This window comes from Equus przewalskii, chromosome 8, assembly GCF_037783145.1.
Source record: "Equus przewalskii isolate Varuska chromosome 8, EquPr2, whole genome shotgun sequence".
Taxonomy (NCBI): Eukaryota; Metazoa; Chordata; class Mammalia; order Perissodactyla; family Equidae; genus Equus; species Equus przewalskii.
Window position 1 is genome coordinate 47,391,565 of NC_091838.1, and position 15,832 is coordinate 47,407,396.

At 35.9% G+C, this 15,832-nt stretch overlaps 1 protein-coding gene across 10 annotated transcripts in view; it reads right to left on the reverse strand.

Moving 5' to 3' along the window:
- LOC103564643 (regulator of G-protein signaling 22-like) overlaps positions 1 to 15,832 on the reverse strand; it is a 165,397-nt gene that overhangs the window by 120,130 nt on the left and 29,435 nt on the right. For all 10 annotated transcript variants that reach the window (XM_070631856.1, XM_070631857.1, XM_070631855.1 and 7 more), the window contains one exon: positions 2,505 to 2,567. In XM_070631856.1, the coding sequence (XP_070487957.1) occupies positions 2,505 to 2,567 (63 nt within the window). The remainder of the gene's footprint in view (positions 1 to 2,504; positions 2,568 to 15,832) is intronic.

The following is a 15,832-nucleotide window of genomic DNA, read 5'->3' on the forward strand; positions in this document are numbered from 1 at the left end:
AAAGAGATCTTTATCTGGCAAGAGCCAGATCATATAGCATTTTAGATTTTATTCTGAGTGTCATGAGAAGTCACTAAACACTGTTTTGAGCAGGAAATAACATGGTTCAATTTATTATTATTATTATTATTATACTACTCTATTGAAATCATAATAAATTAAATTTATGGTTCCCTAAAATACCAGTCCATAATTATCCAAGTAAAAAGATTAATCTGCCATACTAATTCTCAGTAAACCATGCTGGCTTCTAATTCTTAGCTAAGTGCTCATAAACCAAACATTACTAATCTGTTCTAGAATCTTGCCAGGAACTTAGGTTGAAAAATCCATCATCCCATCTCCTTCCTGCCCCCAAATTCTTTTTGGAAACCTGTGACATTTCCCCTTCTCTCATCTTGTGGCATGAAGCATGGTTAGTTAACAGGCAGACTGTGTGGTACCAAATGTAGATGCAAAGGGGCTTAAAAACAGAAAGAGACAGAGAAAGAATGTGAAAGCAGAAGGATCTGGACACAGAAAGAGGGGAGAAGCCGCCCAGGCGGCCAGCCTGGGAGATATGAAAGGGTCAAAGTGTAGGTGTCTGCTGGGGTGGTATGAATACATGACTGCATAGACAGAGTTCAACAGAAATCACACTCTGTCATTTCACCCAAGCCTGAAATAAAACACAAAAATAGTAACATCTCTTCTGACTGGATGACAGGACTATGACTGAATTTTTCTTAACATTTTAAGCAAATTTTCTCTATTGTTATATTACTTTCATAAATTAAAATAAATTTTTTTTAAAAAGAAATTTAGGCAGGGAATTTATTTTCTGGAGCAAGTAAAACTCAAGATAATCACAAATCTTGAGGCAATGAAATGTCAATCTTGAGAAATTGAAATCAGATCCAACATAGGGATTTTTCTTTTTAAAATGTCACAAAAGTATACTTTTTTTGGAGAAAGAATGGAAACTGTAGAGCCTAGAGGAAAGACTACATAATCTGGAAGAGCAAAATTCTGAAAATGTTGTGATGCTGCTGGGTTTTTTAACAGTATACAATTGCATGATGAAAGTTGAAGAGTCAGACACACAAGAAGCCTCCGCGCCCCGGGTATCTGGTCATGTTGCTCAGGCCTGTTGCTGGAAAGGAGAGGGTAGCTTGGTGTCCCAACCTAACCAGAGACCTAGCTGTGCCAGATGGAGGAGAGAGCACAAATTCTTTTGGAAAAAAAGAAAATATCACAAAACAACAAACATTCATGCATAGATACACACATATATACAAGAACTAATCTAGGCAAGAAAGTACTTCTAGTACTTTCCCTTCAAAAGACATTTTTCAGATTTAGGCTTTAAGAGATTTCACATTTTATGGTCCACTCCCTTTAAAATTACTTGTGACTTTTATATTCCAAATTTTTCCTTGTAAATATGTTAATTAAAAAGTTTTAAGGGGGCAGGCCAGTGGTGTGGTAGTTAAGTTCACGCATTCCGCTTTGGCGGTCTGAGGGTTCACAGGTTCGGATCCCAAGCATGGACCTACCACCAGCCTTTGTCAGGCCACTCCATGGTGGCATCCCACATAGAACAGAGGAAGACTGGCACAGATGTTAGCTCAGTGACAATCTTCCTCACAAAAAAAAAGAGAAAAGATTTCATAACAATAACAAAAACCTTATCTTTCTTTTATCTGACATTCCTGATTAACTTTATTTAATACAACAATGTAAGTGCTTTTATGTGCCCCCATTTCACTTTTCCCAAATTCCTCAATACTTACTATTGTTCATTGCTAAGACTGAAAATCTATTATTTGGCATCCACCTATGTCTTATTTACTATTGATATAAAACTCTAGTTGACTTAACACAAATTCCACTTTAATATTTGTCCAAGAGGAAAACAATAACTGCCTAGAGGCAAGAAATTTAGTTTCTTAATTTTTTTAATATTCTGTCCTTATCACCTCTGTTCAAAGCCTGAAATGGTGCTAAATACAACTGTATGAGATTTTGTACAGAATGCTTTTGATGGATAGAAAAATTCCAGCTTTCTTTTTTTTCCTTTTGTTTATTTATTTATTTTTTTTAAAGTTGTGGGTTTTTTTGAGGGAGACTAGCCCTGAGCTAACATCCGTGCCCATCTTCCTCTACTTTATACGTGGGAAGCCTACCACGGCAAGGCTTACCAAGTGGTGCCATGTCCACACCTGGAATTCGAACCGGTGAATCCCAGGCCGCCAAAGCGTAACATGTGCACTTAACCACTGTGCCACGGGGCCAGCCCCTAAAATTTTTTTATTGTGGTATAACTGACCCAGCTTTCTTCAGTAAGAATAATTCCTAAATATGATGCAAACCCAAATGATTAACTCCACAAAAAGACACAAACTTTACCTCAATGCTTTAATATTTAAAAAAAATTATCCCTGATAAATTTCTTACGAGATAATCCAGTGATTACAATAGTTTGCTTTGATAATATATTCCATAGAACATAATAATACACTCACTGGAAGGCTTAGGAATTCATTAAAGTAGTCCACAAGGAAATCATCTGTTGCCAAAGAATCTTCCTGCAAAAATACAAAACACAATATTATGCTTATACAAAGATGTTTTAAAACATGCCAATATTATTCTCTAAATCTTCTATCAATAGATTACAACAGAAGTCTTCAAATCTGTGTTAGTCAACAGTGAATCTTCACTATAAACAGAAGACAGTTCTACAATCTCTGGAAAGAAGAAATAAGAAAATAGAGTGCAGCATACTCTTAAAAGACCTTGCTACTGTCCTTAGCTGGAAAACAGAACACATGAAAAATACAGCACAACACTGAAATGAAACATCAACCAAAAAAATACTACACATGGTATATTTCCCACTGACATATCAAAATACACATATATTCATAAAAATAAAGGCAGAATCAATAAAGACAGAACCAGTGTTTGGCGTTAAAATGAAATTCAGAATGTAAATTTCTTAAATTGCCTAATGGAAGTGACAGGCTAAGTAAAGAGAATATTCTACGGCCTCCCCCTCAGAATGAGATAGCTTTGGTAGTCTGGGTCCTGCTTAACTTTTGCGTGAAGAAACTTTGACAATGCATGTGTTCTAAGCATAAAGATTGTATACATTTTTTCCATAACTATCTCATCCACCAATATAGTCACTTTTAAAGTTGGTAAAATTGGAAAGCCACTGCCAAGAACAAATTCTCTCTTCCAAATAAAACACCTTATTTTATTAGTAATTGTTTCCATTGTATCAAAAGCACATCATGGCATACTCTGTTGTACAGTACATGTGTTTATTTTGTTATTCATAATTATATTTCAATTTTGCAAATCTAACATGAAAGTTGACAATATGACACAATGCTATTATTTCCATATGGGTGACTATTTTCTTCTTATATCGGCCAACTTTTGAAAATTTATTGAGGGATAGTATTAAAGTATAAGGAAGATACTACAGTATATTAACATCTACTTTGGAAAACAGATCTTCAGGGTAAGTTCTTTAAGTAATTGCTGTATCAGAATAGAGTTATGAAGTCACTTATAATTTTTATATCAAGAAAATTACAAAAAATCTGAACTTACGAAAACAACAAACTAAGGATTTAGTTTACTAAAAATCTCAACTGATTAAAACAACAACAATAACAAACTTAGACTCTCACAAATCTACTACCTTCATAGTGGTGCCTTAGTAACATATTCTCAAACAAAGTGCTGATTGGCAAAGGTCTAATCAAGCAGAACCAGGCAGATAACATTTGGTAGAGGCTATAAGGCTAAAAACCTTTCAAATTTTACCTTTCAAAGTTACTTTAATTTTCTGGACTTTATTTAGTGAACTATCCAGCTTTCTCCTAACTATTAGGAGAAATTAACTGAACTCAACAAATGTTTTTGGTATCTCCTGGGCAGAAGGCATTGTGCTACAATAAGGGTGGCTAAATTTTGCACTACTGGGCTCATGATCCTAAATGCACAGATGGGAAGGGTGAGTATTTTAAATTAACGACATAGTGGAATACAGTCCCTAGTTAGTTTTTCTAAAATAGGCATTTTATTTTTAATTTTTAGCTATAAAACAGAATTTGTACTTTATAGAGTCAGATGGACCTAAATATTGCCTTAGAATTTGGCCACCCACCTTACCAGAAATTTCTAGATAAACCTCAGATTCATATATTCATTTCCAGATGCTTCATGCTTCTAAGAGACTCTGGATTCAATGCTTTCTAAACTATCTGTGATGAAGTACCTGTTTTGTTTCGTTTTTTTCCCTAATCCATTTCAGACAGATAACTTTGGTAAAATACAATAAGAATGAATTACTAGAAAATGAAATAAAAGATATACATAATACAAAACCAATTTTTCACTATTAGATTCAATAGATATAAACATACTCTGCCAAATTACCATAAAGCTTCTGCTCGTTTTCTCTCAATTTCTGATCTCATCTCGGCACGGATGCTGAGAGTCTCAGGCACACCAGTCCGCAGAGCCTGATCAAGTAGCACCCCCTTGATGAGCAGTTTGTTTCAGCTCCCTCTGTCCCCGAGACTGAACCACACTGAGAGAGCATTTCCTTGGCCTTCTGTCACATCCTCAAGTTTGCACTTAGAACCATGGAAACTTAAAGTATTATTCAAATACATCAAAATGTGTATGTCTTTTCTGAAATTGTATCTTAATTTGTACCAATATTAAACATCAGCGCTTCCGCTCATATCAGGGCAGCTCTGCAATGGAAATAAGTGTAGCTTCCAAGTGCCATCTGCTCAATCCCCTCGTTGCACTTTAATGGGAAAGACAGCACTTCTCTAAATAAACGAGCACATTTTCCCACTGCAGTTTCTAGTTCAATATGTTCAGATATCTTTTCGCATCAGTAACAAAGTCTTGTGAGCCAATGAGGATCTGATACACCCTTTATTCTCAAAGGCCTTTAATTAAAAAAATATTTTTTTTAATAAGGCCTTGATCTGGAGAAGCAGCTCGGTTACTCTCAATAAGTTTCCACAATCTAGTTACATGGCCGTATTAAAACGAACTAAGTCTCCAGATCCATGTTTAATATCTTCCAAATAATCGATAAACTGGTTAGTGGTACAATCAAGCAGAAAGTTGAGTTACCATCAATTCCTCCATTATATTATTCCATGAACCTGACAAAATTTGCAGTACATATTCTCTGCTGAATGATGCAATGGAAGGTAGGAACATTTTTTCTGAATTAAATACAGTCTTGAAACCTGTTTTTTCATCTATTACAGGTGTGCCATCTGTGAAAGTGAAGTCAGCTTTTCCATTTTCAGTCCAAACTTCTCATATTTCTTCATGAAAGAGGGTTAAGCAGCATGGTTTATATGTGCTTGCTAATTATGGTAGGTAAAAAATTTTTTGCTTAAAAAATTATTTTACTGTACCCTCAAATTAGATAAACTACAATTTCTTCACAATGCTAAGAAGACCATATAAAGAAGGAAGAGGAAATAAGATAAATCCAGACAAAAACCATAGTCCAAGAAAGAATATAATACTATAAGAAAATTATAATATAAACTGTTTTCTCCCAAAAGAAGGGAAAGATATTATCTGGTAATATCCTCCTGGTAGGAAGAATCAGAAGAGATTCAAATGGGGGAAATGGCATTTGAAATGCATTTCAAGTAACTTCAAATTCTATATTTAGAAAAAAACACATGAGAGGCAATAATGCAGAGTATACAGAGAAATGCGTGAGCAAAGAGAGTGGAAAGCAAAACATAATAAAGGTGATCACAGTTAGCTAATGGCAGAAGTAGAAAAACAATCCAAATTTCCAACTTCCTTTCAACACATTCAGACATTAAACCAAAGCCATTCATCTAACTTCCAATGCAGAATTCTAAACTGACACACTTTAGATTGGGAATTGATCAGAAGATAGGATAGACCATATTTCCAAAATTATACCTATCAGGATGAATCTATTTTTGCTTATTCTTCCTAAGATACATTAAATTCTTCTTTTCTCCTTTCTAAACAAGCCACTCACTAGACCAGAGCTTCCCATCAGGTGCGCAATGATCCGTAGTGGTGTGCAGACAATGGAATTCAATGGGTCAAGTGAAAGTGGACCTCTTCAGCCCACAAGGCAACCAGGCACAGCCAGGATTGGCTGAAGCTCCCAGGATGGTGATCTCTGGTTGTGGGTAACCTTGTTTGTGACTCTTTGAATCCAACTCCCTCTCCTGGAGATGGTGATTTACGGGCCACATCCCACACCACTGCTCCTCTGTAAGGCACTGAGCACAGCTGAGGAGTTGCTCAAGCCCCTGGAAATGGATTTATTAACCAGCTGCAGAGCATACCACTGCCCCATGAAGCTGCTGGAGGAGTTTCTGTTTGAGATGTCCAAGACAGTGCTTAGCCAAACGTGCTAACAGCTTGGAGGAAAGGAGGAGGGCAGATTCTGGAAGGCTACAGATAATAGCCCCTAAATCTGTTCCTTCACATGTATCAGTTATCTCTGTCTGCTAGCAACAGAGGGATCCTTACAGTAGTATCCAAGCTAGATACAAAGTGATCATTTGAAAAATGTATGTACATACTGCAATATAGAGCTTCATCTTTATTTTGAAATACTTGATATGAAACATTTTATTGATTTCCAAATCTGTTTGTCCTAAGATTTTCTTTTTTTTTTTAAGATTGGCACCTGAGCTGTTGCCAATCTTTCTTTTTTCCCCCTGCTTTTTTTTTTTCCTTCCCAAATCCCCCCAGTATATAGTTGTATATTTTTTAAGTTGTGGTCCTTCTAGTTGTGGCAAATGGGACACCGTCCCAACATGGCCTGATGAGTGGTGCCATGTCCACGCCTAGGATCCGAACCCGGGGCCGCGGAAGCAGAGCACATGAACTTAACCACTCGGCCACCGGGCCGGCCCCTGTCCTAAGAAATTTTAACATTATATTTGTTACATTTTAACTTCAATTTCAAATCTTGCAAAGTTTGAATGGCTGTGAAAAATAGTCTAAAATTTTTTAACACCTATTAGGTGATATAGTTTCTCACCAACAGAGACTATTCAAGAATTTTAAGATATCACCATTAAAAAGTCTTGATTAAGAATTGCACATAGGGGCCGGCCCCGTAGCCGGGTGGTTGAGTTCATGCATTCCACGTCGCCAGCCCAGGGTTGCACTCGTTTGGATCCTGGGTGTGGACATGGCACCACTCATCAAGCGACCCTGAACATGGCGTCCCACATGGCACAACCAGAAGGACCTACAACTAGAATATACAACTATGTACTGGAGGGCTTTGGGGAGAAGAAGAAAAGGGAGAAAAAAAGGAGAAGATTGGCAATAGATGTTAGCTCAGATGCCGATCTTTAAAAAAATAACAAATAAATAAATAAAAAATAAAGAATTGCATATAGTCATTTCAAGCACAAAACCTGATACTAAAAAGTTATGTATATCCAAAAAGGAAATTAAGAAAATAATTCCACTTACAATGGCAATAAAAAGAATAACTTAACCAAGGAGGCCAAGACTTGTACACTGAAAACTATAAAACACTGCTGAAAGACATTATAGAAGACATAAATAAAGTGAAAAACATACTATGTTCACAAACTGGAAGAAAATATTGTTAAGATGACAATATTACCCAAAGCAATCTACAGATTTAATATAATCTCCATCAAAATCCCAAGGCCTTTTTTTTTTTGCAGAAATAGAAAAACACATCCTAAAATTCATATGGAATCTCAAGGATCTTGAAAAGCCAAAACAATCTTGAAAAAGAAGAAAGTTGGAGGACTCACACATCTTGATTTTAAAACTTACTACAAAATGACAGTAATCAAAACAGTGTTGAACTGGCATAAAGACAGACATGTAGACCATTGGAACAGAATAGAGAGTCCAGAAATAAATCCTCTCATATACAGTCAATTGATTTTCAACAAGGGTGCCAAGGCCATTTAGTGGGGAAAGGACACTCTTTTTAAAATGGGGCTAAGAAAACTGAATATCTACATGAAAAAGAATGAAGCTGTACCCTTACTTTATACCATTTATATAAATTAACTCAAAATGAATCAAAGACCTAAATGTAAGAGCTAAAACTACAAAATACTTAGAAGAAAACATAAGGATAAACCTTCATGACCTTGGATTTCACAAGGGATTGTTAGATATGACATCAAAAGCATAAGAAAAAAATAAACTGAACTTTATGAACATTAAAAACTTCTGTGCATCAAAGGACCCTATTAAGAAAATGAAAAGACAACCTACAGAATGTGAGAAAATATTTGCAAATCATATTTCTGATAAGGGTTTAATATCTAGAATATATGAAGAACTCTAGAACCTCAGCAAAAAGAAGATAATGGGAAAGGACTTAAATAGGCATTTTGTTAAAGAACATTTACTTATGTTCAATAAGCACACGAAAAGATGCTCAACATCACTAGCAACAAGAGAACTGCAAATCAAAACCACAATGAGATATAACTTCACGTCTATGAGGATGGCTACAATTTAAAAAAAAAAGGAAAATAACAAGCGCTGGTAAGGATGTGGAGAAATTAGAACAATTGTACATTGCTGGCAGGAATGTGAAATGGTGCAGCCATTGTGGAACACAGTATGGCAGTTCCTCCATAAATTACACATATAATTACTATATGACCCAGCAATTCTGTTTCTGGGTATATACCTAAAAGAACTGAAAGCAAGGACTTGAACAGGTATTTGTATACCTGTATTTACAGCAAAATTCACAATAGCCAAAACATGGAAACAATCCAAATGTCCACTGACATATGAAAGGATAAACAAAATATGGTATATACATACAATGTAATACTATTCAGCCTTAAAAAGGCATGAAATTCTGATACCTGCAACAACATGGATGATCCTTGAAAACGTTATGCTAAATGACATAGATCAGACACAAAGGACAAATATTGTATGATACCACTTATACGAGGTATGAAGAACAGTCAAATCCACAAAGACAGAAAGTAGAATAATGATAACCAGAGGGAGGGGGAGGAGGAGAGGAGTTATTGTTTAATGAGTACAGAGTTTCAGTTTGCGATGATGAAAAAGTTCTGGAGATGGTAGTGGTGATGGTTGAACAACAATGTGAATGTGCTTAATGCCACTAAATCACACACTTAAAAATGGTTAAAATGGTAAATTTAATTTTATGTATATTTTACCACAATAAAAAGAAAAGTATGTACACACCAGAATCATGAAACCACATGGAGGGATCTCAAAAACATTATGCTAAGAAAAAGGAGTCTTACACAAAAGAAAACCAACTGTATGATTCCATTTATATGAAGCTAAATCTATAATCTATTGTTACTAACCTATGGTGAAAAACAGGACAGTAGTTGTCTTTGGAAAATGAGGGCAAGATTCAACTGAAGCAGCATGAAGGGACTTTCTATTATGAAAATGTTCTACATATTGATGGAGGTCTGGATTACACAGGTGTATATATTTGTCAAAATTCATCAAATGGTACACCTAAAATTTTTTCATTTCACTGTGCATAAATTTTACATCAACAAAAGAATCATAAACTAATACTGAATACTGAATAGTTTATGATAGTAATGCTGAAATGTTTAGGGGTGATGTGTATCATATCAATATCTGCAACTTACTTTGAAAAGCAAAAAAATAAAATGGATTGATGGATGGATGACACAACAGCCAGAAGGACAGAAACAAGAAAAAGCAAAAGTTGCAAAATGTTAATAATTGTGAAATCTTGGTGGTAGGTATACAGGTATTCACTATACAATTCTTTTAACTTTCTTATATGTTTAAATTTTTCATAATAAAATATTGCAGGGGGGCTTATGTACAAGAAAACACTATCAAGTTTCTTCGCACCTTATGGACAGCTTTCTTAGCCTCCTGTGTACTAAGTGACAGATCCCAAACTACTATCACTGACTCTAGAATAAATCCTTGATCACCTGATCATCTTCTGACCACCACCCTAGGATCCTATTCACTTAGGGTCAGACCCATGGGACCTCTGTTTCACCCTCCTCAATCCTCCTCGGGTTTGATGACAAACCTCATTTTTCCAACCCCTCCTCACCCACATGGCATTATGGGTCAGTCTCCTAACCACACGTCAATTAATACAAGAAGTCTACCTGTCTCCCAACCCCCAATCCTTTTCTACCACAAAAAGGGCTTACGATTAAAGCAATTTGGCTCCTGTCAAGCTGTCTATTCTCATCTCATACTACCACGCTCCAGTCATAGCAATTTTTTTATAGTTCTGTACCTTTGCACATGTTGATTATTCTACCTGGGAAATCTTTTCTCCCCTTATTCACCTACCCATCCTTTTTCTTCTCCAAAAAGGTGTAGTAGTGGTCATCTATGTTTTCCCTAACATAATCTTTGACACTTCATACTATAATTATCTGTTTACAAGTTTCACCCACTGGATTGTGAACTTCTAGAGGAAAAAGACTGTTTCTTACTCATTTTTTAAATTCCCAATGTCCTTAGATAATAGATGCTTACAAAGTTTTTGTTGAATGAATGCTTGAATGATTATGCTGAGGACATGAAACCTGAAGAGAAAAGACTGATGGCCTAACACAGACTCTAATAAAACAAACTAATAAAATAAAAAGGAGAGAGATTGCCAAAAGATGAAAACAGTCAGAAAAAGAGAACACAAGGTGAAACAACCTCCACAAAGTGGCTTTTTGAAAGTATATCTTGCTCAAAGACCTAAAGGTGAGACCTGAAACCATAAGGCTTCTAGAAGAAAACGTAGGCAGTACACTCTTTGACATCAGTATTAAAAGGATCTTTTCGGACACCATGTCTTCTCAGAGAAGGGAAACAATAGAAAGAATTAACAAATGGGACTTCATCAGGCTAAAGAGCTTCTTCAAGGCAAATGAAAACAGGATTGAAACAAAAAAACAACCCACTAACTGGGAAAAAATATTTGCAAGCCATATATCTGACAAAGCTTAATATCCATAATACATAAAGAACTCACACAACTCAACAACAAAAAATCAAACAACCTGATCAAAAAATGGGCTGGAGACATGAACAGACATTTCTCCAAAGAAGATATACAGATGGCCAATAGGCACATGAAAAGACGTTCATCATCGCTGTGCATCAGGGAAATGCAAATCAAAACTACACTAAGATATCACCTTACACCCATTAGAATGACAAAAATAACTAAAACTAATAGTAAAAAATGTTGGAGAGGTTGTGGAGAAAAAGGAACTCTCATACACTGCTGGTGGGAATGCAAACTGGTGCAGCCACTATGGAAAACAGTACGGAGATTTCTCAAAAAATTAAAAATAGAACTACCATACGATCCAGCCATTCCACTACTGGGTATCTATCCAAAGAGCTTGAAGTCAGCAATTCCAAAAGCCCTATGCACCCCAATGTTCATTGCAGCATTATTTACAATAGCCAAGATATGGAAGCAACCTAAGTGCCCATCAAGAGATGAATGGATAAAGAAGATGTGGTATATATTTACAATGGAATACTACTCAGCTGTAAAACAGAACAAAAGCATTCCATTTGCAATAACATGGATGGACCTTGAGGGAATTATGCTAAGTGAAATAAGCCAGTTAGAGAAGGACAATCTCTGTATGACTCCACTCATATGAGGAATTTAAAAATGTAGACAGAGAGAACAGATTGGTGGCTACCAGGGGAGAGGTGGGGTGGGGGGTGGGCACAGGGGGTGCAGTGCTTCACCTGCAATACGACTGACAATCAATAATGTACAACTGAAATTTTACAAGTTTGTAACCTATCATTAACTCAATAAAAAAAAAAAAAGAAAGTATATCTTGCTTAGAGCCAGCCCTTATGGCCTAGTGGTTAAACTTCAGTGTGCTCTGCTTCAGCAGCCCAGGTTCGGTTCCCAGGTGTGGAACCACAATATTCATCTGTCAGTAACCATGCTGTGACAGTGGCTCACACAGAAGAACTAGAAGGACTTACAACTAGAATATACAACTATATACTGGGCTTTGGAGAGGAGAAAAAAAAAAGGGAAATATATCTTGCTTAGATCAAAGGAGTTTGGGAAATTTAAGAGCCAAAACTCTGTTCATCAGATCCTCACTGGTTCACAAAATTGTATTATATTATGAATGGAATATATGAAGGAGGGAGAAAATAAGAGTGGCTCATGCAATGAAGAGCAAAAGCATGGACTCTCCTCCTTCTGTTCCCAAGGGTCATCATCACATAGTACAATCAGCATCTACCTAGCAGTACTTTTCCATTTGGTTTCCATTCTTCCTCTCCTGGAGGAAGCTCTCAAAGGCCTGGGGAAGGTAAAGGAACCTCTTAACTCCCTGCTGTCTAATCATACTCTCTAATCATGAAATGTTTAGATGAAGCCTACTTGACTTCAGTCCATTCATTTGGCCAAATACCCTAAGGCTTTCTCCTGTATAAAATTCCCTACAATCCGATATTCTAATTTAAAAGAGAGAGTATCTCACACCCTTTATCACCTTTTCTCCAATTCTACACGTTACCTATGGATAAAACACTTCTCTGAGACCTAATGAACATGTGGTTCAAACCTCACAATGCACACTTAAATACAAACCATGTATACTCTTAATGTTTCACATTAAAGGTCATTTATCCAATGAGAAGGTATATTACTTTTGAGAATAGTGACTGACAATGTATGTCCCCAACAGTGCCTAATACAGCAATTAGCGCAAGTACTTGCTTAGTATACTTGTTGACTAACTTATTGGTGGAACTTCTAACGCAGTTTCTGCGGTTTCAAAAAGCATCAAAGAATTTGATTCCAACCAGAGAATTGGACTCCATAGAGATGAAAGAATTCCAAATAGCCTAACACTTTCCAAAGGACCTCTGTGATCCATCTCAGTTTCCAAATGACTTGTTCAAAACAATTCTGGCATCTAGCTCTGTATTCTGTTAAGGAAAGAAAGGCAACATGGGGAAAGTGGAAGAGGTGCCTACATCCACCTGCTCCTGCCCTCCACCATTTCCATATAATGCCACCTAGTACATCAACCCAAGGGCATGCTCACAGTTCCTCTAACCCAAATGATGCACAGTTTACCATAGTTACAATTTGAAAAAATAAACACCAAGTAGTCATTAATTTTCATGTAATTACATAGTCTTGTTCATCAGGACTGGAAATATGGATCTTTTTGCATATTACATTAGAATAATAACAATATCCTCACCCTTGGGAAATGCTCTGAGTTTATTACAACTTCATTCAACATATACAAATAACAGAATATGAATTTGAACACACAAGTAAAATACAGTAAATAGTGCTTGAAACTACAGTCTCTCAATTTAACGCTAAAATAAATGGCATCTTTTTTTTTTAAATGGCATCTGCTTTGAAAGTTAATGAAACTGTGGGGTTTTTAAATAAAAGAAAACCTTCAATAAAATGGATTATAGTACAAAATTGTTACTCCACAAAGACTACTTTTGAGGCATGACATATCTACCAGCATAGTTTCAAACAATTTTTAAGGCACAAGAAAAAAATTCGATTATTTTGGATTTAAGAGTCAAGTACTTAAGTCTTTAATATTAATTTATTTTCTATCTAAAAGTTAAAAAGAATTTTAAGAGTCACTCTCACTTTAAACTTTTCTCAACATATACTTAACACATAATCAAATCTCAATGTATCATAAAGCAGTCTAAACTCTACTATTCTAGCTATGATTTATATTTCAGTTTTTATGGAATACGAAAACAAGAGAAGCTGGAATTGAGGGAAGTAATGAAAAGAAGTATTCACTTTACCACTTTTATTGTTTGAATTATTTACAAGAATGTATTCATACATTGTCCAAAGGAACTAATGAAAGAACTGAATATATTAAGTTTTTTGTATATATTTTCCCTAAGAGAATTATCAAAAACCAATTAAATACAAAGTTAATAAAGACACTAAAATAGAAAAATGCCAGGAGAGAGGTGCCTAAGAAATAAAGAATATATATCAAATAAAGCTTTGCAAAAAAATTAAGTGAAACAAATTATACTAATTATTATATATTAAAATATCCATCAACCAAAATGTATTAACCATCTAATAGCATATTCTGGGCATTGTACTTCAAACTCGAGGTAATATTAAGGTGTACTGCGACATGGCACCAGCCCTGTAAGAGTTCATAATTTTGTGAAGAAATTGCAAAATTTACATATGAAAAGTTAAAATATACACAAGGCAATGTGTCCTTGACAACAAATGATTTATTCCAAATGAGTTAGTCTCTCCTTTGAGTATGAAGATCCCATGTAAAGGTTAAAATATTTTGCATATGTTCACAACAGCATTGTACTTTTTAGATCCACTGACTGAGAAAATACAATACAAAAATAGTTCCTTTGAATATAGGAGCACTTTATGTTAGTATATGGCTCTGCTGCCAACGATGGAAAACCAAAATAACACTCTTTAAATAAAACAGAAGTTTATTCTTCTCATGTAATCATAAGCAGTTCAGGACTGGCATTGTGGCTTCCCAAATATCAGGAGCCCAGGTCCCTTTGATCTTGTGACTCCATCATCCTCAAGATGCCACTTCTACCTCATGATCCAAAATGACTGCTTCAGCTCAAGCATCACATCCTCATTCCAGCCAGCAGGAAAGAAGAAAAAGGGCATGTTCTCTCCTGTTATAATAGTTCTCTCCACTTAGAAGTATTAGAATCAGAATGACCCAGGTTCTAATTGTGGCTCAACTACTTACTAGCTGTGTGACCCAGGGGTCAGTCAGTCACTCTCTGTAAATATCAGCTTTTCAGAAGTAGGACCTGACACCTCTGTTTACATTCCATTGATCAAAATTTGGTTACATGGCCCCATTTAGCTGCAAGGGAGGCTAGAAAATGTAGTCTTTATTCTGGAGAGCAATATGTCTAGTATGTATCACAGAAAAGAGTAGAATGTATTTTGGGGAACTAGAGATCTCTGCCACACAGTTTTTTCTGAGAATATTAATGAGAAAAAATATGTTTACACTTTTGAAAAACAGAGGGAAATATATGTGCAAGATATATGAATTATTTAATCTACAGATAATGCTTGGTGAATATATGAATTTGAGGATTTGGCCACGAACTGGTCTCAACTGAAAGCTGCACAGAACTCAAAGGCAGTCTGGATGATTTTAGGTTGGAAAGATTTCAAGGAGGAGATGAGCTGGGCCTTGAAGAATGTGCAAGATTGTGAAATAGATGGGGGAGGGCAAGTGAGACAAAACTCAACAGCAGAGGCAAGGAGGCAAGTGGGGCAGTTTGGCTGGAGCAGAAGGCATGTGGAAGTACTTTACAAACCAAAAACAGTATGAACATTGTCTTTATCACACTGAAAGCATTGGGAGGTAACGTTAAAGAAGGTTGAAAAGTTACAGAAAAGATTCTGAAAGCTAAAGGGAGGCGTTTGACATTCTGGCTCTACCAGTTACAAGATTTGTGAACTGTGACTTCCTCATCTATGAAATGTGGGTGTTAATAACTAACTAATAGGATTGTTTTGAGGTTAAATACTAACATATAGTCAGCATTCAATAAATAGTAGGATTAATAAAAGCGCTCAGCAATCGAGTAACATGGTAAGTTGTTAAAAGAGTTAACAGCAACCTGATAGCCAGGGTGGAGTGATGGAAGAAGGAAAAATCTCAAGGTAGACAGAGCAAAGCAATAGCAAGTAATCCAGCACAGTTGACGCACAGGAGTTTGCACT